This window comes from Mobula hypostoma, chromosome 10 (genome assembly GCF_963921235.1).
Source record: "Mobula hypostoma chromosome 10, sMobHyp1.1, whole genome shotgun sequence".
NCBI lineage: Eukaryota > Metazoa > Chordata > Chondrichthyes > Myliobatiformes > Myliobatidae > Mobula > Mobula hypostoma.
Window position 1 is genome coordinate 89,522,954 of NC_086106.1, and position 20,433 is coordinate 89,543,386.

At 38.2% G+C, this 20,433-nt stretch overlaps 1 protein-coding gene across 1 annotated transcript in view; it reads left to right on the plus strand.

Moving 5' to 3' along the window:
• The window catches only part of tex11 (testis expressed 11), a 163,264-nt gene that overhangs the window by 90,617 nt on the left and 52,214 nt on the right, over positions 1–20,433 (plus strand). The window contains exons 9-16 of the mRNA XM_063059816.1: positions 2,259–2,316; positions 4,176–4,271; positions 5,888–5,969; positions 6,914–6,989; positions 7,725–7,876; positions 9,367–9,452; positions 11,312–11,449; positions 17,687–17,789. Of these exons, the coding sequence (XP_062915886.1) occupies positions 2,259–2,316; positions 4,176–4,271; positions 5,888–5,969; positions 6,914–6,989; positions 7,725–7,876; positions 9,367–9,452; positions 11,312–11,449; positions 17,687–17,789 (791 nt within the window). The remainder of the gene's footprint in view (positions 1–2,258; positions 2,317–4,175; positions 4,272–5,887; positions 5,970–6,913; positions 6,990–7,724; positions 7,877–9,366; positions 9,453–11,311; positions 11,450–17,686; positions 17,790–20,433) is intronic.

Below are 20,433 nucleotides of genomic sequence, written 5' to 3' on the forward strand. Positions count from 1 at the left end.
CTACCGAATACAACAGGGCTATAGCTGGCCTGATTTTATGTAGAGCTCAATTGAAGAAAAAACATGGGGGGTATCCCCAGCCACCTCCTCAGATACTTGTTAATTTTCCTCTGGATGCCTTCTACGGTGGTCATGGGGAACTTGTACACCATGAAAACCAAAGCAGCCTTGGTAGAAGACCATGTTGGTGCAATCATGTCTTAAATTTACCAGGGAGTCCGGTTTTGTCGATCTTCTTCAGCCACTCTTCAGTCTGCTTTACAGTGTTGATGATGTTAGCACTGTCATCATTGCTGCATTAAATCACTTTCTAAGACACTTTGCTGGGTTGTCCTCTATGGATGGAATAACTTCTCCTTGTACTTGAAGACTGAATGTGCTTGTAACCTTGCCCTTTTTGATGGCAACCTCCTTGCCAGTTGCCAAGCATGAAAACTTGTGAGCAGTAGTTTATGCTGGGGCCTGGCAATTGAATGGATACAATCCTACAGCTGTTTTTTCTCCTCTACCACCCACTCCTACTCCAAACTATTTGACCCAGTGTACCCTCATCAAATTTACTTTCTAAATATCCTTGTTTGGATGCATCTAACTTTTTAATAAGATTATGTCGGGTAATGTAAGATACACAGTTATTTTTAGTCACTGGCTCCTATCTCAGCCTTTTCTATTATACCTGCAAAATGAAAGGAGAATTAAAAAAGTACATGTTATCACTATGTCTTTGATATGCGACATTCTGATAGGAGGTAGAAGCACCCATAGCACATTTTTCTATTCTGCCCTTAAATATAATGAGATGTCCTGTATCTTGTCCACCACCCCACATGATCTCTTTGTCTTTGATTCCATGGAATCTGGAATATTAATCTCAATCCTGAATGTACTCAGTGAGAGGATATCCAGAAATTCCTAAATAGTTTCAGAATAATAAGTTCTCTAAGGTTATCTAGCCAGAGAAACACACTCAAAACTTATCCTATCATCCCCTTTCAGAAATTGTGATTTCCTCTGATTTCACAATCTCATTCTTTTCATCTGTTCATTCAAGTTCAAGTTTAAGTATCATTCAGCCATACACGAATACAGCCAAACAAAACAGTGCTTCTCTGCCCAAGGTGCAAAACACAGCACATAGCACATATAGTTATGATAGCAGAAAAACATCCAGTCTCAAAAAATATATATAACCCAAGTCCCTGGGTGGCATAGCCTATAGATGGCGCATGAGATGTTGTCCTGGTCCAGCTTGTCTTCCATTGACCAAACACTGAAGGGCACCACCGATGGGAGGGGCCAGCTTCCAACCCACTTTGGATTCCAGTGCACCCAAAGAGGCCTCTGCTCTTGCCTCTGGTGTTTCTTCTCCTGGGTGGCTGCAAAAGGCGATAGCGTGGCATGAGGGCCTACAATGCACAACAACTGGGGCAATACAGTTACCCTGCTGCGGCCTCGTCAGTGAACCAAACTTGCAGTTTTTTACATTACCAAAGTCCAGCAGTGTCTTGTGATCACTATAAAAATGTCCAGGACAATCATTTGCTCTGATTGTTGGACTGCATATGGCCTCCGTGCAACAACAGTATGCAGCAGGTCTAGGTGACAGCACGACAATACATAGCTCCATCACTATTAAGTGACTCGCTGATGGGATATACCTGCAGAAGCTGATGTTCTGGGTATCCAACAGTGTATTGTAATTGGAAAAAAAGAGACATTAAAGGTGAACAATTACATCTTTGGTTGGACGTGGAGAGGCTGCTGCGACTAAATGTGCCACCACCTTACAGGAATAACACTTGTCACTGTCTTTTTCAGTTAAATTGTACTGATCAGAGCACTGATTGTCTGTCTCTTATAAATTTGAAATCATCAAAATGGACCTTTGAAGAGGGTATGCTGTTACAGTATAATTTCCCTCACCAGGGCCTTCAACCTGTTGCATTGTTTCATAGTATCAATTAGTTTCTTTTTGGAGATTTATAACGTGACAGACTAGAAATGCATTTTTCTTGCAAATAATGGAAGTACGATTGTTGGTTACTCAATAATTGCCAACTTTTGCACCTAAGTCAAAATACATACAATTCTATTTGATAACTTTGGCTCTTTCATATACTGTACACACAAACTTATTTTACTGCAAGAATATGATTGGTTGGCTGATGCCATGCAAAATATTCAAAGGAAAATGTGATCCTGTTGGTTGGAATTTTTAACACTGTTAGCGTTACTAAAGGTGTGTTTTCAACTACCAGTCAGAGCTATGACATTGGGAAAATGGATGAAAGATATTCAACAGGTTCTCCTGTGCAGGTATGTACAGATTTTATGTTCATTATGTCACATAAGGACATAGGATGTAAGAATTTATGGTCCTGAAGTCTGTCCAAAAATCTATCAATTTCTATCCTATAAACACCAAATAACTAAGGATACTATAATCTGCTCAACTAGTCAATTACATCAGAACTAGCTCTTTATTTCAAGTTTCATTTTTTTTTATCTGCATTTAATTTTTTCATCCCCTATTGCCCAGAAATCAATTCCAATACAGGTCGACCTTCACTAATCCAACTACCTGTAATCCGGTTCCTTCGATAATCCGGCACTGATTATAGTTAATGTGATCCTTCTGTAATTCATCATTTTCACTAATCCGGCACTCCTCAGGTCCCAATGGTGCCAGATTAGTGAAGGTTGACCTGTATTAAAGTGCACTGAACAACCAATTATGTCCACAGGCCTATCGGGAATGGAATCTGCTCTTTTTCTCTTAAGAAACTTCATCTGGTAAATGTTTGTTCCAACACTGCTAAGCATATATGTCTTTCTTTATATAAAGATTAAAATTGCAGATGATATTTCAAGTGCCACCAAATATGGATTATAGCCTCCTCAGATTCTATATAAAGCCTTCATTATTCCAACATCTCAATCCTACATCCATAAAAGGCTAAAGTGATTTTTGTCTTATTAATGGTTTGCTGTATCGCATGTTAATTTTCTTACTTTGCATTGAAGGATCCTTGAATCTTGTATTATGCCATACATGACTGAAGGTCATGTTAGAGGTGATGGGATAAAAATTTGTTTTGCAGGCATTTACATTAATACACCATGATCACAGCTGCTTTTTCTTTCCCTCTCTTATATAATTTGGTTTCACTAAAGGCAAGAAACTGAAGTATGGAAGTAGAGTGCAAATTAAAGTAATTTATTTCAAAGTAGATATATGTCAGTATGTACAACCCTGAGAGTCATTTTCTTGCAGGCAATCACAGTAAGTACAAGAAACACAATAGAATCAGTGAACGACTACACCCAACAACCAAACAACTGATGTACAAAAAAACAACAAACTATGCAAATACAAGAAAAGGGGAAAAAATAAATAAATAAGCAATAATTAATAAGAGCATGAGATGAAGAGTCCTTGAAAGTGAGTCAATAGGGAACAGCTCAGTGATGGGGCGAGTGAAATTGAGTGGAGTTATCCCCTCTGGTTCAAGAGCCTGATGGTTGAGCAGTAATAACTTCCTGAACCTGGTGGTGTGGGTCCTGAGGCTCCTGTATTTCCTACCTGATGGCAGCAGCGACAAGAGAGCATGGCCTAGATGGTGGGGGTCCTTGATCATGGTTGCTGCTTTCCTGTAACAATGCTCCCTGTAGGTGTGCTTAATGGTGGGGATGGCTTTGCTTAATATGGACTTGGCCGTATCTACTACCTTTTGTAGGCTTTTCCGTAAAAAGGCACGGGTTCTTCCATAAACAGACGGTGATGCAACCAGTCAATATGCTCTTCACCACACATGGATAGAAGTTTGTCAGAATTTTAGATGACATGCCAAATCTTTGGAGACTTCTATGAAAGTAGGGGTGCTACCATGCTTTCTTTATAATGGCTTTTACACGCTAGGACCAGCACAGATCCTCTGAAATGATAACACGGAGGAAATTAAAGTTGCTGACCCTCTCTATCTCTGAACCCCGATGAAGACTGGGTCATGGATCTCCAGTTTTCTCCTCCTGAGGTCAATAATCATCTCTTTAGTACTATAACAAATACTGTATTATGCATTTGTTGAATTGATGGCTTTCTACTCCATTGTATTAAGGATTGCAGACAACATGAAGAATATTATTTATAATTGACTGACATTTCTCTACTTTAGGCCAAGGTTTTGCGTTTATTGGCTAATGTTTATCTGGAGTGGGACATCAAGCAACACCAGGAGAGAGCTCTTGATGCGGTCATTTTGGCAAATGAAGTAAAGCATATTATGCAATTCTGTAGGCACTCTTTTAGAGATGAGGAGCAATTTCCTTAGCTAGAGGGTAGTGAATCTGTGGAATACATTACCACAGATGGTTGTGGAGGCCATGTCCTTGGGTGTATTTAAAGCAGAGGTTGTTAAGTTTTTGACTAATAAGGGCATCAGAGGTTATGGGGAGAAGGCAGGAGAATGGGGTTGAGAGGGAAAATGAACCAGCGATCAAATGGTGAAGCAGACTCAGTGGGCAGAATAGTCTAACTCTAACTTGTATGTCTTATAATTTTACCATGTGGTATGTCTGTTAATTTAGCATAAATATCTGTGTGTTTTCAACTGTGAGATGTTATCTTCCTGTTCACAGCCTTTCTCAGAGTTAGAAGTATCTTTTGGCTTGAATTCCTTTCTTGCAGAGTGCATGTTATTATTATACTCATTGTAGGCACAATGGGATAAATTTTGGTAATCTGGATTATCAATTTTTCAGCAGCTAGGAGCTCCATCTTTTACCTCTTCATTTTCTTCATTATAAGCTCCCATTACAGCACCGAGAAACTTGGGTTCATCTACTGTTTGGATGCCAACAGAACCCTTTTCAATGTCTCCCTGTCGTTTTAACAAATGCAATTGTTTTTTACTCCAGTCATCTCTTCAGCATTTGGAGTTTGATGAGCTAAAATAGCTAAGTACTAACTAATCTTAAAGTACCTCTATTGTTTTTAACGTCATAGATTGCTGTAATTTTCATTCAAAATAGCAAAGCCTTGGTGTCTTACCTCCATTTCTGTTTCCAAAAATATTTTTTTTTACCTCCATTACATTGACAAGCTTCTCTACGTTCTCATTCCCTATGGGTAACAACCTTTTGCATGGATGTTTTGACTTATTTTTCTTTTCAATTTCTCTTTGATTTTCTCCAAGGCTTCACATGTTCAACTCATTCAAAACAACATAATCTAAAACCGCATCTGCACTAAAACTTGCTCCTTATTTTTTCTAACTTCTTTTATCAAATAAGTGCAGTGAATTTACTTAGGATACCCCACTTGTACCTTGCAACATTTCCTCAGCCCAAGACATTTATTTCTACTTCATTGCTTTAACTTTTTAACATTGACTGTCTTTCCTTTAGCTATTATATTTTCACAATTTCTCGTACAATGTCCCTACTTTGTTACTAAAATCAATGTTCTCTATTCATAAATCTCTTGCACTTTGAAAATAAGCAGCATTAATGGAACACAAGGTGTTGTTGATTATAATTATAAAGATTTGAAATCTGTTTGAACCAAGAATATTTACTCAGGAAATCTTTAGGGAAGAATAAAATAGGAAAAGTATGAAGAGTTGTATTTGGAGACAAAGCTTGGTGCTCTGCATGGCTGCATGTCTGATTTAGACATGCCTGGGAGGATTTTCAAAAGAATGAGACATGGTTTGCTGGGAGTTTTGAGATGCAGAGTGCATCATTATTAGATTTAGGACACAGGAAATGTGACTAGTCTAAAATATAGCAAAAAAAAAGATGATGAATGGAAAATAATTAATCAGAACTTAAGAGGAAAGGAATGTATTGTTTGCTGATGAGGATTTCTGGTTACTTAATCCAATAGGAAAATCCCCATCCAGCTGGATTGTTCTTAAAGATAAAAATCCTTTTAAGTTGTACCTTTCCTGATGAAACTGTCTCTGCAGGTAAGAAACAGAAATTTTTTAATGGTAATGTTAGAAATTTGAGAATCCAGTAATCATGTCAGGCAGACTCTTGTTAGTACTGAGGATATCTCCTACATCATCTCGATGCTATTTCACAAAGCTTTGAAACTCTTCCTTGAAGGTTGCTCACTTCCAGATGTAGGATGATCCTTACCTAGCACTGAGAAACAGGATTTTTTCAAAGTACACAAGACAAGTTGTGGTGTGAAGCTAAGTTCTCTCTGGCTAAGGGGACATTAAAAATGCTCTCTACTTGTGTTTATAAGTGCAGTTTAAAAGATTTTGAAAAGTGCTTTCTACTTTGTCCTATAAAATGAAGTACCAAAGACAGTGGCAAAGCTTTAACTCATTAAGAACAAATCAAGCCACCATGCTTTGGCTGCATTGTGTGCTCTGTTGAAAATGGATGGCAACTATTCTTTAGTACTCCTTCCCTGACTGGTACCTTCTTAAGAGGCTGGAGCAGCTGTTGGCTCATCATTTTAAAACTAGCAATCTGGATTCTAAGTCGCACATCATTTGTGTTTGGGGATGTATGTTCTTGTTCCTGTGATTGCTGATTCACAATGATGGAACTGTCTTCCATAATAGCACTACCTGAGATCCTTCACAAATAGTACTATAATAGTCTAGAGAGATAGTTCCTCACCATTTTTGATGGAATTTATATGTGATAAATACCCACCAGTTTTGAGCAATAATAATACAGAGAAACCCAAATCCTTGAATGGCAGTTCCTGTGTTGCCATCCTTGTTAATAATCTTCTTATTGTCACACTGCCCTAAACAAAATATGAAATTCATCTAGTGTATCAAAACAGAGTAAATAAATTCCAAACATTTTGACATAACTTGGTTTAAAAGTTTTGACAACTTCTGATACTAATTGGTCTTTTTGTTTGCCATTTTGGCATTTATGTTAGCTGTCAGAGATCTCCTTGGAAAAGTTTCGCTTACTGTTTGTCTTGAAGCTGCAAAACTACTAATGGAACATGACCGGTCAGTGCAATTCACTTGCTGCTACAGCATTTGTAAAAATGATGCAGTAGGTTTTTGATTTTGTTTCCTATATTTTGAGAATTGTTTGGGTTGTGTAAAGAATATGTGATATTCATGTTACTATTTCCTTTCTGCTCTCAACTTTGGTCATATATTAACACTGAAAAAATCAATTTAATGTATATATGTATTCCTAACTGGAAGACTTATTTATTATTGCCGCATTTTCTAATTAAATTTGTTTGAAATTTTGCCAGTACAAATCATTGGGTTTACATTTATGTTTTCCTTGTTATACATTTATTTTGCATTTTTTGATGATCCAGTCTCATTTGTAATTTTTCTGAATGACTTAAATTTGTAAGGACCCAGAAAATTTTAAACAAACTGAAATGAAGTTTCATATGATTGTACATTTTCAAAAATTGTTCTAGAAAATTTTAGCAGGAGTAAGCTTGCAAAAGTTAATTCAACATTGGCCCATTTAAAAAATTCTTGCTGGAACAGGTAAAAGTTAATTAAAACAGTCCACCTCTCATTATTGAAGACAATTTTTCTTGAATTATTTTTGGCCAGTTGCAAGCATGCTAATTAATAAAGGTGCTTGCAATTAAAAGATGATTTCGTGGTTTAGAGATTTTCTTGGTACTAGGTAGTAATAAATCTACAAAATATTTATTGCTGAATCCACACATAAGGTGTTGACTTAATAACTAATGCATTATATTTCAACAGAGATATGCTGTCCTTTGAATTTTTGACAATTCTGTCCAAGCAGTTTGAAACCCATCATGACATTGGGGAGATTTTGCTGGTGCATTTTATGCAACTTTTGCAGAAAGGCAAAGAGGTCCTTGCCAAGCAAAAAATAGAAGACATTATTACAGGTATGAGAAAAGTCAATTGGGACTTCTCATTGTAGCAGTGTTGGGTAGGATATGTAGGATTCCTCCTCCCACTTCCTTCAAACAAAAGGGGTAGCCATGGCACTTACATGGGTCCCAGCTATGCTTGTCTGTTTGTCAGCTACGTGGAACAGTTTATGTTCCAAGCCTACACTGATGACCATCCCACACTTTTCCTACGCTACATTGACGACTGCATTGGTGTTGCTTCCTGCACCCATGCTGAACTTGTCTATTTCATCCACTTTGCCTTCAACTTCCACCCTGCCCTCAAATTCACCTGGTCCATTTCTGACACTTCCCTTCCCTTTCGCAATCTCACTGTCTCTATCTCTGGAGACAGCTTGTCCTCCGATGTCTGTTATAAACCAATGCACTTTCACCAGATAGCTGGACTATACCTTGTCCCAACCTGTTACTTGTAAAAATACTATCCCCTTCTCTCAATTCTACTTTCTCCACCACATCTGCCCTCAGGATGAGGCTTTTCATTCTAGAATGAAGGAGATGTCCTCCTTTTTCAAAGAAAGGATTTCCCTTCTTCCACCATTAACGCTGCCCTCAACCGCATCTCTTACGTTTCTCGCACGTATGCTCTTACCCCATCCTCCTGCCTCCCTACTAGGGATAGAATTCCTCTTGTCCTCACTTACCACCCTACCAAACTCCGCACATAATTCTCTGAAACTTCTGCCACCTCCAACTGGATCCCACCACCAAGCACATCTTTCCATACCCCCCCCCCCCCAACTTCTTGCTTTCCACAGGGATCGGTCGCTATGCGACTCCCTTGTCCGTTTGTCCTTCCCCACTGATATCCCTCCTGGCACTTATCCTTGCAAGTGGAACAAATGCTACACCTGCCCCTATACCCTCCTCCCTTACTACCATTCAGGGCCCCAAACAGTCCTTCCAGATGAAGTGACACTTCACCTGTGAGTCTGTTGGAGTCATATACTATGTCGGTGCTCCTGGTGTGGCCTCCTGTATATCAGTGAGAGAGACCCGACATCGAATGGGAGACCACACTCCATCCACCAGAACAAGGGGGATCTCCCAGTGGCCCTCCATTTTAATTCCACTTCCCATTCCCATTCCTGTATGTCCAACCATGGCCTTCTACACTATCATGATAAGGGCACACTTAGGTTGGAGGAGCAACACATTATATTCCGTTTGGGTAGCCTCCAACCTGATGGCATGAACATCAATTTCTTAAACTTCCAGTAATGATCAAATTATTATTTTGAAATGTTTCATCAAGAAAATTCCCCTTAAGTTAGTTCAATTTAGATGCCACATTATCTTTTAGTAGACTTTATAATTAAATATATTTCTAATAAAGTGTATGGCATGCACCAGTTGGACTGAAGTGTCTGTTTTTGTGTTGCTTGACTCTGTGAATCTGTGTTCCGATAATTAAGTCTTCCTGTTTATTTTCTTGTGGTTAATTCTTTTAATCACAATTTTAGGTCATTACACAGGCAAAAGACTTTCACCAGAAATTCTGACTCGGTTTCACATTGTCCTCTGGGAAAGAGCTGCTAAGTATTTTGAGGTGAGACATACTAGAGCTCTCATGAAATCCTACCAAAAGTTATGAGATGCAATCTGGACCTGAGTCCCTTAAGGCTGAGTTCAGCTTTTTATTGCATTCACATTTAGTGATGTCTAATATTTTTACTAATGAGGTCCTTATAAATTGTCCTCAAGCATTCAGTTGTTACTTTATTTATCAGTTTCTAGGGTAAAAATTCTGCTTTGTGAACAATTGGTAAAATGACAACAATTGCAAATAGGACTCCTTTAAAATGTTTTTTTCTCTCTCTCTTGACTTCTGACTGTAACTTACTTCTGTGTGAGCAAATACAGGTCCTCCCTTTACACCTTAAAAATTGGGTGTTGTCAATCCACCATGTCATTAAAATTTATGGCAGAGAAGATGGTCATTCACCCTATGTATTCCCCATAAGGCAAAATGGACTTTAGATTAATCCCACCCACAATTAGCATTAATTTTTATGACTGAATATTATCTTTAGAAATGCATAAGCTATTTCTTGTTAGGTTGTACACAGCACTCTGTTTCCTAGCAAATTAGGAATCCAAAAGCCATTAAAATACTCCAGTTAATGCACAGATGCAGATGAATGAGCTTTTTTAAAAGTTTTGTAAAGGCTCACAGATGTGTACAATTAGCTGTAGCACCAGTAATTCTGCAATTTGGTGACAATTGCAAGTTTTGCAGAGGTTTCTGCTAGCTGTGTTGTGTGCTTTAAACTTGTGCAAAAGATTGTGAAAATTTTCTTCAACATTACAAGAACACAAGTTCCATTTACTTAATGCAAACGTCCAAGTCCAGACGTTGTGCTGTTTTTATTTTACCAAATATTATCAGATATTGAGATGATGACCATTATATTGCATGAAAAAGAAGTTTGTCTACAATAGAGTGATGATAATTCACTTCTGTTTCTGGGGTGGAGATTACAGAATGGATTATATAAATGCTTCCATTGTACTTATGGCCCCATGTCAGATGTATAGTCTGGTTCAACAAAATTCTAGAACTAGTATCTTATAAATATACTGCTTAAAATTACTTTTAATAGTCCTCCATGATTAGATTAGATCTGATCTTACTCCTATAGTTTTGGGACAGAATGACTTTACTGCATATCATGTTTTGAAAATTTTTACTTTATGACTGCTTTAGGGAAAAATGTCCAGTAATGACCAATACCAGTAATGGAGCTTCTATTTATTCTACATTTTCCAGTTATTAAATGTTAAAATAATATTTTTGAATATTTGATCTACTTTTAGTTGGGGGGAAAAGAGGGGCAGAGGGAGACCAAGGATGGTGAAACACATGCCAAAGCCTTTATTTGATTGAGCTGCCTTGTTCTGCACATTTTTCACTTTTTCCTATAATTGTGAATGCAAAAGATGCATTTAATTGACTTAAGCCCATGATATAGTGTATGATCTAACCCTCGTAGCATGAGGCTCTGAGTAAAACTGTAGTATAAACATGTCAAAGTTGGGAGCAGAAAATGTCTTGCAAAGTTCTATGAACATAAAAGAAACTCTTCAGCACAAGGAAAAACAGGTGGTTACAACTTACTAGTTAGTGGTTTGTAATTATAGCAAGTGTGGTTCACTCTACTCAATTCATTAAACCTCTAGAGTTGAGTAGCCAACAGGAGTTTTGAGATAGAGGACTTACTGCCAGCCTTTTTTCTGCTTTAGTTCCTTGTTCACTTTCTTCCTTGCTTGTATTGCAAATAGAGTGTTACCCTGTATCCTAATTGTGACATAAGTGCAACTGAAAGTTCTGAAAAATCCAGACACCTTTTAAGTTTTGAAGGGTCAGGAATCGTAGTACTTAGCAAGTTTCTCCTCCCAAATTTTTAGGTGCAGAATTATACTGAGGCACTTCAGTGGTACAGTTATTCATTAAGTTTTTTCTCTGCTGGGCAAATGGATCTGAATCTAGCTAGACTACAAAGAAACAGGGCATCATGCTATTTGCATCTGAATCAGAAGGAAAAGGTAAATTTTATTCTATATTGCTCTTTTCTTATGAGTTGGGGGGCGGGTGGGGGAAGCTATAGCAATGTTTGTACGAGCAATTTTTTTTGTGGCCTCGGTCATATTATGTTTTCGCACTAAATTGGATAATGATATGAAGATATCCAGATGACGGCCATTATATTGCATGAAAAAAAAGTTTGTCAGCAATAGAGCGATGATAATTCACCTCTTATTTCTGGGGTGGAGATAACAGAATAGATTAAAGATGATGTAACCATTCAATGTAATGTAGAGAGTACTCTTTGCTGCTTGCTAATTATAATGATGACAAAGCCGAAAATACTACCATTGATCACAAACATAAGTAGTAGGTTTAATATCATTTCTTGGTAGCTATACTTAAAAATCTTATTGACAAATCTTATTGAATTTTTTGAAGAGGTTACTAGGAAAGTTGACGAGGGTAAAGCGGTAGATGTTGTCTACATGGACTTCAGTAAGGCCTTTGACAAAGTTCCACACGGAAGGTTAGTTAGGAAGGTTCAATCGTTAGGTATTAATACTGAAGTAGTAAAATGGATTCAACAGTGGCTGGATGGGAGACACCAGAGAATAGTGGCGCATAACTGTTTGTCAGGTTGGAGGCCGGTGACTAGTGTTGTGCCTCAGGGATCTGTACTGGGTCCAATGTTGTTTGTCATATACATTAATGATCTGGATGATGGGGTGGTAAATTGGATTAGTAAGTATGCAGATGATACTAAGATAGGTGGCGTTGTGGATAATGAAGTAGGCTTTCAAAGCTTGCAGAGAGATTTAGGCCAGTTAGAAGAGTGAGCTGAAAGATGGCAAATGGAGTTTAATGCTGATAAGTGTGAGATGCTACATTTTAGTAGGACTAATCAAAATAGGACAAACATGGTAAATGGTAGGGCGTTGAAGAACGCAGTAAAACAGAGGGATCTAGGAATAATGGTGCATAGTTCCCTGAAGGTGGAATCTCATGTGAATAGGGTGGTGAAGAAAGCTTTTGGTATGTTGGCCTTTATTAATCAGAGCATTGAGTATAGGAGTTGGGATGTAATGTTAAAATTGTACAAGGCATTGGTAAGGCCAAATCTGGAGTATTGTGTACACTTCTGGTCACCGAATTATAGGAAAGATGTCAACAAAATAGAGAGAGTACAGAGAAGATTTACTAGAATGTTACCTGGGTTTCATCACCTAAGTTACAGAGAAAGGTTGAACAAGTTGGTTCTTTATTTTTTGGAGAGTAGAAGGTTGAGGGGGGACTTGATAGAGGTATTTAAAATTATGAGGGGGATAGATAGAGTTGACGTGGATAGGCTTTTTCCATTGAGAGTGGGGGAGATTCAAACAAGAGGACATGAGTTGAGAGTTAGGGGGCAAAAGTTTAGGGGTAACACAAGGGGGAACTTCTTTACTCAGAGAGTGGTAGCTGTGTGGAATGAGCTTCCAGTAGAAGTGGTAGAGGCAGGCTCCATATTGTCATTTAAAGTAAAATTGGATAGGTATATGGACAGGAAAGGAATGGAGGGTTATGGGCTGAGTGCAGGTCAGTGGGACTCAGTGAGAGTAAGCATTCAGAACGGACTAGAAGGGCCGAGATGGCCTGTTTCCGTGCTGTAATTGTTGTATGGTTATATGGTTAAATGTAGACTACGCAGCTTAAATTTCAACAGCACTTTTAAAAGATGAATTGATGTTTGCTGGATCTGCTCATATAATTTGAAATTATTTATGACAACAATGATTAACAAGGAGAGGGTTCTACATATTCAATTTTTATGGTGCTACAGGGATGGTGATATAAAAGTGGAGAGTTATTGTACCAGCTTATGCTAAAATGGACACCAACAATTTTTCTACAATCTTCATTCACCCATGACAAATGTAAGCTCTGCACAGCAATTAGATCTTGGAGCCTAATGAGGAAGCCCCAACTTCTAACGGTGATAAACTGGAAGCAGAGCTTTGCCTCCTAAATCTCAAGGAAAACAGTGGGGTCTTGGATCACCAATTTGACCTGATGCAGCATTGGATTGCCAGTGTTTTGGTTTCCCCTGTTCCACCTGCAGGATAGACCCAACAGAGGTGATAGTAATGTGATAAACAGGTGGGAAGAAGTAACCCTTGGAGTACACTGGTGAATAACAGCAGTACTTCACTGCAGCTATGGTTTGAATGTTCAAATGAATCACTACTTTGTCCTGCATGGCATTCAGTTTTATATGCTGTTGGAGTTGCATTAATTATTGCAGATTGGGAGTTTCAATTAAGCCTTTGTAGATTGTAGAAAAGTTTTGGAGTATTAAAGCATGACTCAGTGACCGAAGCAGAACCAGCTGTTGATCTAATTTGCTTCTGTGTTCTATATCTTATACTTCTGAAGCCATGATATTTATCTGCCCTGTTCATTTGAGTTTCTTAGTTAATGATGAGCCCAGGATATAACAGTGAGGTTCTGATGGCATAGTGCAATTGAGTGCTAGTGGTAGGTGTTTACTTTCATGTTGGATTGGTTTTTGCTGGGTTTTTGTGGCACCAGTGTAACTGCCAATTCTCAGAATGTTGTCTAGCTCTTCCTGGATGCTGATTTGGACTGCTTTATTTTATAATGAGATGTGAATGGAATGAAACATTACTCACTCATCAGATGAAACAGCTGATTGTTGATAGGCCTAGGAACTTTGCATAGTTCTTACTTGTTATCGTATTGCATATCTTGTGTGGCAACTGAGTATAGAGTGCAAATTTAAAAATTGTTAACATTCTCCATACAGTGCTGTTTTATTAATGAAAATCACAAAATTGCAGTTACTGAAAATGTGAAGCACTCAACAGGTTAAGTGGCAAATGTAGAAGAGGAACAGTTAACATTTGTAATCAAAGACCCATTTTTTCCTCTAACATATCTCATGAAGGGATGATGATGTAAAATGTTAATGATATTTTGTGCTCTATACAAAATAAACTTACTCTCAAGCTCACAGACAGTTGATCAGTCAGTCAGGTACTGGTGTGGCAAAATGGGAGAAATACTGTTCACAATTATCTAGGACTCCACTAATTGTAGGGTGGTCAATTGGGAGATTCCCCAAAGTAGTTCTCAGTAGCATATAACATTATTATAAAGCAGATGATTTAATTAATCAAATGACTGAATAAACAAAACTCATATGAAATGGCAAGGTTATGGATTTATTTCCCAGTATTTTGGGTGTTGAATTAGGTTAAACTTTACATTTTTTAATTAAAGTTGAATATTTATTGTATTACTGTACATTTATTTAGCCATGTGCAATAATCCGGAGGTGATATGAGAGCTTAAGGTTAAGGAACCTTTAGGGAACAGTGATCACAGTATGATCGAGTTCACTTTGGAATTTGAGAAGGAGAAACTAAATTCCAACGTGTCGGTATTTCAGTGGAATAAAGGAAATTACAATGGCATGCGAGGAGAGCTGGCCAAAGTTGACTGGAAAGGGACACTAGCAGGAAGGTCAGCAGAGCAGCAATGGCTGGAGTTTGTGCGAAAAGTGAGGGAGTGCAAGACAGATATTTTCCAAATAAGAAGAAATTTTTGAATGGAAGACGGACACTACCGTGGGTGATGAGTGAAGTCAGAGCCAAAGTAAAAGCAAAAGAGAGGGCATACAAGGAAGCCAAAGACAGAGGATTGGGAAGCTTTTAAAAACTTGCAGAAGGAAACTAAGGAGGTCATTAGGAAGGAAAAGATGAATTATGAAAGGATGCTAGCGACTAATATTTAAGAAGATACTAAAAGCTTTTTTAAGTATATAAAGAGAGTTGAGGGTAGATATAGGACCAATAGAAAATGACGCTGGAGATATTGTAATGAGAGATGCAGAGATGGCAGTGGAACTGAATGCATATTTTGCATCAGTCTTCATAGTGGAAGACATCTGTAGTACACCGGACATTCAAGAGTGTCAGGAAAGTGAAGTATGTGCAGTGAAAATTATGACTGAGCAGGTGCTCAGGAAGCTTAATGGTCTGAGGGTGGATAAATCTCCTGGTCCTGATGGAAGGTGCCCTTGGGTTATGAAGAAAGTAGCTGGAGAGATTGCGGAGGCATTAACAATGATCTTTCAAGAATCGATAGATTCTGGCATTGTACCAGATGACTGGAAAATTGTAAATGTTACTCCACTATGTAAGAAAGCTGGGAGGCAGCAGAAAGGAAACTATAGACCTGTTAGCCTGACATCAGTGGTTGGGAAGTTGTTGGAATCGATTGTTAGGGATGAGATTACATGACAAGATAGGCCAAAGAAAGCATGGTTTTCTGAAAGGAAAATCCTGCCTGACAATCCTACTGCAGTTTTTTTGAGGAAGTTACAAGAAGGATAGACGAAAGAGATGCAGTGGATGTGATGTACTTGGATTTTCAGAAGGCCTTTAACAAGGTGCTGCACATGAGGGTTGGTGTTGGGACTGCTGCTTTTTACGATGTATGTCAGTGATTTGGACTATGGGATTAATGGATTTGTGGCTAAATTTGCCGATGATACAAAGATAGGTGGAGGAGTGGGTAGTGTTGAGGAAACAAGGAATGTTGGAAAGTGTATGGTCATGCACTTTGGTGAAAGAAATAAATGGGCAGACTATTATTTAGATGGGGAGAGAATTCAAAGTGCCAAGATGCAAAGTGACTTGAGAATCCTTGTGCAGGATATCCTAAAGGTTAACCTCCAGGTTGAGTTGCTGATGAAGAAGGCAAATGCAATGTTGGTATTCATTTCTAGAGGTGTAGAATGTAAGAGCTGGGATATGATGTTGAGGCTCTATAAGGCACTTGTGAAACCGCACTTGGAGTATTGTGTACAGATACACGAAAATGATTCCAGGAATGAAAGGGCTACCATATGAGGAACGTCTGGCAGCTCTTGGGCTGTATTCCCTGGAGTTCAGGAGAATGAAGGGGGATCTCATAGAAACATTACAAATGTTAAAAGGCCTGAACAGATTAGATATGGCAAGTATTTCCCATGGTAGGCCTAGGACAAAACGACTTCAGAATTGAAGGATATCTATTTAGAACAGAGATGCGGAGAGATTACTTTAGTCAGAGGCTGGCTGGTAGATCTGTGGAATTTGTTGCCACGAGTGGCTGTAGAGGCCAAGACATTGGGTGTATTTAAAGCAGAGATAGATAGGTTCTTGATTAGCCAGGGCATCAAAGGGTATGGAGAGAAGGCAGGGGAGTGGGGATGACTTGAAGAATTGGATCAGCCCATGATTGAATGACTGAGCAGACTCAATGGGCCAAATGGCCTCTTGCTCCTATATCTTATGGTCTTATTTACTTTTGCCTTTTCTCTTAAGCTTAAATTCACTATTCTAAATTATTTTGTTCATTGACTCTGTTCTCTTTGAGTTTTTTTTTACTTTGTTCAACTTATCTTTCTTAAATATTAGAAGGAAAATAACAATTTTCCGATTTAATAGAAGAGTTCTTGAATTTAGTGAGGTTTAGTAGCTCGTTACAAAATGCCTTATTTTCTCAGCCAAATATCTTAACAGTCTGGCATGGAAACCATCCGATCCTGGTGATTTGTTGATAATACATCAGAATCACATTAATTGAATGTAATTACAAACAACTCTAAAAGGTATTTGGACAGGTACAAGGTTAAGAGAGCATTGCAGGGATATCGACCATGCACAGACAGATGAGCCTAGCTGAGATGGCATGGACAAGTTAAGCCAAAGGACCTTTCTGTTTATGATTCCTCCGTTATAGCTGTCATCCTTTACAGGATTCACTAATGTAAAATGTAGTATAAAATTTGTTCTTGTGAAATTTATGTGTTTAAAAAAAAGTAAAAAAAAACTTTTTATCAATTTCATTTCTTGATGTTTGAGCGGATGCAGCTTCATGTTACAAAAATTATGATACAGACAGTTTTCTAGGAACAAGTCACATTCTCCATAAAGCAGGAGTTGGCTGTAGTTCTTTGTATAGACGTACTTCTGATTTTGTTTGTTACACTCTTTATTCTGTCAGTGTTAAAACAATTTGTACCTTTCATGAATAAGATTATTACTCGAACAAATACCTTATTAGGAAATGGCCTCTAAATAAAGCAGTATTTGACTGCTTTGGAGCAATACATCTGTTAACTTTGTGAATTAGTTCAGTTAAGCAATCTTAAATTTGAGTTTACTTTTTACAGATTTAAAAAGTCTCCTCAAACTTCTTATTTTTAGGCAAAAGAGGCCATAAAAGAAGCAGAACAAATTGATCCTGATAATATCTTCACACAGTTCAGTATCTACAAGATTGCTATTTTGGAAAATGATGTACAAAAAGGTAATTGTAAGAACTGAAAATATTGGAGATACTTAATAAGTCAGTCAGCTTACAAATAGAGAGAAGCAGAATTAATGCTTCAGGTTAGTATTGGGTATGGCTTGGAGCAACCTGCCAGTGGTGGTGTTCCGATATCCACCTTGGCAAAAGAGATGGTGATTTGAGAGGTGTGTTGAAGTAGCCTTGTACTAGTTTCAATTGATGTTCAGCAGACTAGCCTTCCATCGCAGAAAAAAGACGAGGAACCTGAGCAGATTGAATTCTCCTGAAAGCCCCCAACCGGCTTCTCCTTTCCCTTCCAGCACCCCACTTCCTTCTTCCCTTCCAACACCTCAACCCAAATGTTCCTAACCTGGGCATCTACTCTTGCCTACCTGCATCTCAGTGTTCCAAGTCAAATTTATTATCACTGTCTTATGTGATATGAATTTTATTTTGTGGCAGCTGTACAGTGCAAAGACATAAAGTTATTCTAAGTTACAAAAAGTATAGTCCAAAAGAGGAATATGGGTTCATGGTAGAGAGGAAGAATCTGTTTCTGAATCATTGAGTGGGTTTTTGAGCTGCTGTTACAAGTATTAACCCTCAACAATAATGATCAGTTAGGCGCAGAGAGAAACTCTATTTACTGCTCTTTGTATATTTCAATTATTGTAATTCTGTTTTTATTTTTCTCCTCTTAAATCCATTATCTCAACCTGTTCCTCCTTTTGTCTTCCAATGTCCCTAGTCTGCCACTGCCTTTTTGATTGCATCACCTTGTTTTTCTAACTTGTTAGCTTCTTATTCCCTCACAGGATAATTTTGAGTGAGCGTTCTCCTTGATTACTCTGTGTTCTTTTATCCTTACACATATTCCACAGTTGATTCTTCTGTCACCATCCTGCATAAGTGAGGAACCATCTACAAAAAAAAATAGGGTTTATGTATTTGTTCTTAGGTATTGCTTTACCTGATCTCCTTCCACCTCCCCTGTTTATGTTTTGATACAAATGGCCCCTTGGGATTATTTGCTATCATATACTGACACCTGTGCAGTTCTCCAGGACAATGAAGATTATCTGTGCAGAAGGTAGAATCTTTAATACCCTTACAACTACATCTCAATCCTGCAGTGTCAGGGCTGACTGACTAAGTAATTTTAATTCAAACATCCAGCAGCAGCTAGATAAATGAGAGCTTTAAGATGGTGAGGGAATTTATGCTGAACTGCTGTTTGGACTTGCCCAGTATTTAAACTGAACTTCCATTTGCAATTTACATGACAAATACTACATGACATCAAACTATCTTCTATAGAAATGCAAACTCAAAATCAGTATCAGAATCAGCATCAGGTTTAATATCACTGGCATATGTCGTGAAATTTGTAGTTTTGTGGCTGAAGTACGTTGCAATACATAATAATCTTAAAAACAATTACAATAAGAAATATATACTGTATATAAATTAAATTACATAAGTAGTGCAAAAGGAGAGGAAAAAATATATTGTGAGCTGGTGTTCATGGGTTCATTGCCTATTCGGAAATCTGACAGCAGAGGGGAAGAAGCTGTTCTTGAAATACTGAGTGTTTCAGGCTACTGTGCATCGTCCTTGATGGTAGCAATAAGAAGATGGCTTGTCCTGAATGATAGGAGACCTTAAAGATGGATACCGCCTCCTCAAGGCATCACCTTTTGAAGATGTTCTTGATGCTGGAGAGGCTAGTGCACATGATGGAGCTGGCTGAGTTTACAATTTTCTGCATTGTATTCTGATCCTGTGCAGTGACCCCTTGGCTCTCCACTGTACACATGTAGAAACTTGCAAGAATCTTTATTGACGTACCAAGTCACCTTAATCCTTTTGAAATATTTCCACTGTCATACCTTCTTTGTAATTGCATCAATATGTTGGACCTAGGATAGATCTTCAGAGAGTTGACACCCAGGAACTTAAAATTACTCACTCTCTTCACTGCTAATCTCTCAATGAGGACTGCTCTCTATTCCCTTGACTTTTCCTTCTTGAAGTCCACGAGTAATTCCTTGGTCTTGCTGATGCTGAGTGCAGATTGCTATTGCAACACCACTCAACCAGATGGATGGTGAGCACTGTTAATGATGGGTAACACCTTCTTGAGGCACTGCCTCTTGAAGATGTTCTCGATGCTGGAGAGGGACATTCCTGTAATGGAGGAGTTGAACTATAAGATTGCACTACAGCTCAGAGACAGGCCCTTTGGCCCATCCTGTCCAGGCCAAGCTGCTTTACTTCCTAGTCCGATCTACCCACACTCAGTCCATGGCCCTCTGTACCTCTCTGATCCACGTACCTATACAAACTTCTCTTAAATGTCTCAGGCCATTGGCCTTTTATTTCTGATTTCAATCTTTTGCTTTTTTGACTTTCGAAAGTATTTGTTATACTGTTAGGAATTAAAGGACCTTTAGAAAAGTTTTGTTCCTTTTCCAAAGAACTCGATACACCCAATACCTGCCAGTTAACCAGTGTTGAGTCATTTGCCTAGAAATTGTATCACGCAGTATCGTATTTCTGTGCACTATGCAATACAATTTCTGTGAAAAAGAAGGCATCGTTAAAATTCATGTTATCAACTCCTAGTCTAGATCCTTCATTTGTACATTGTACTGTCACGTGG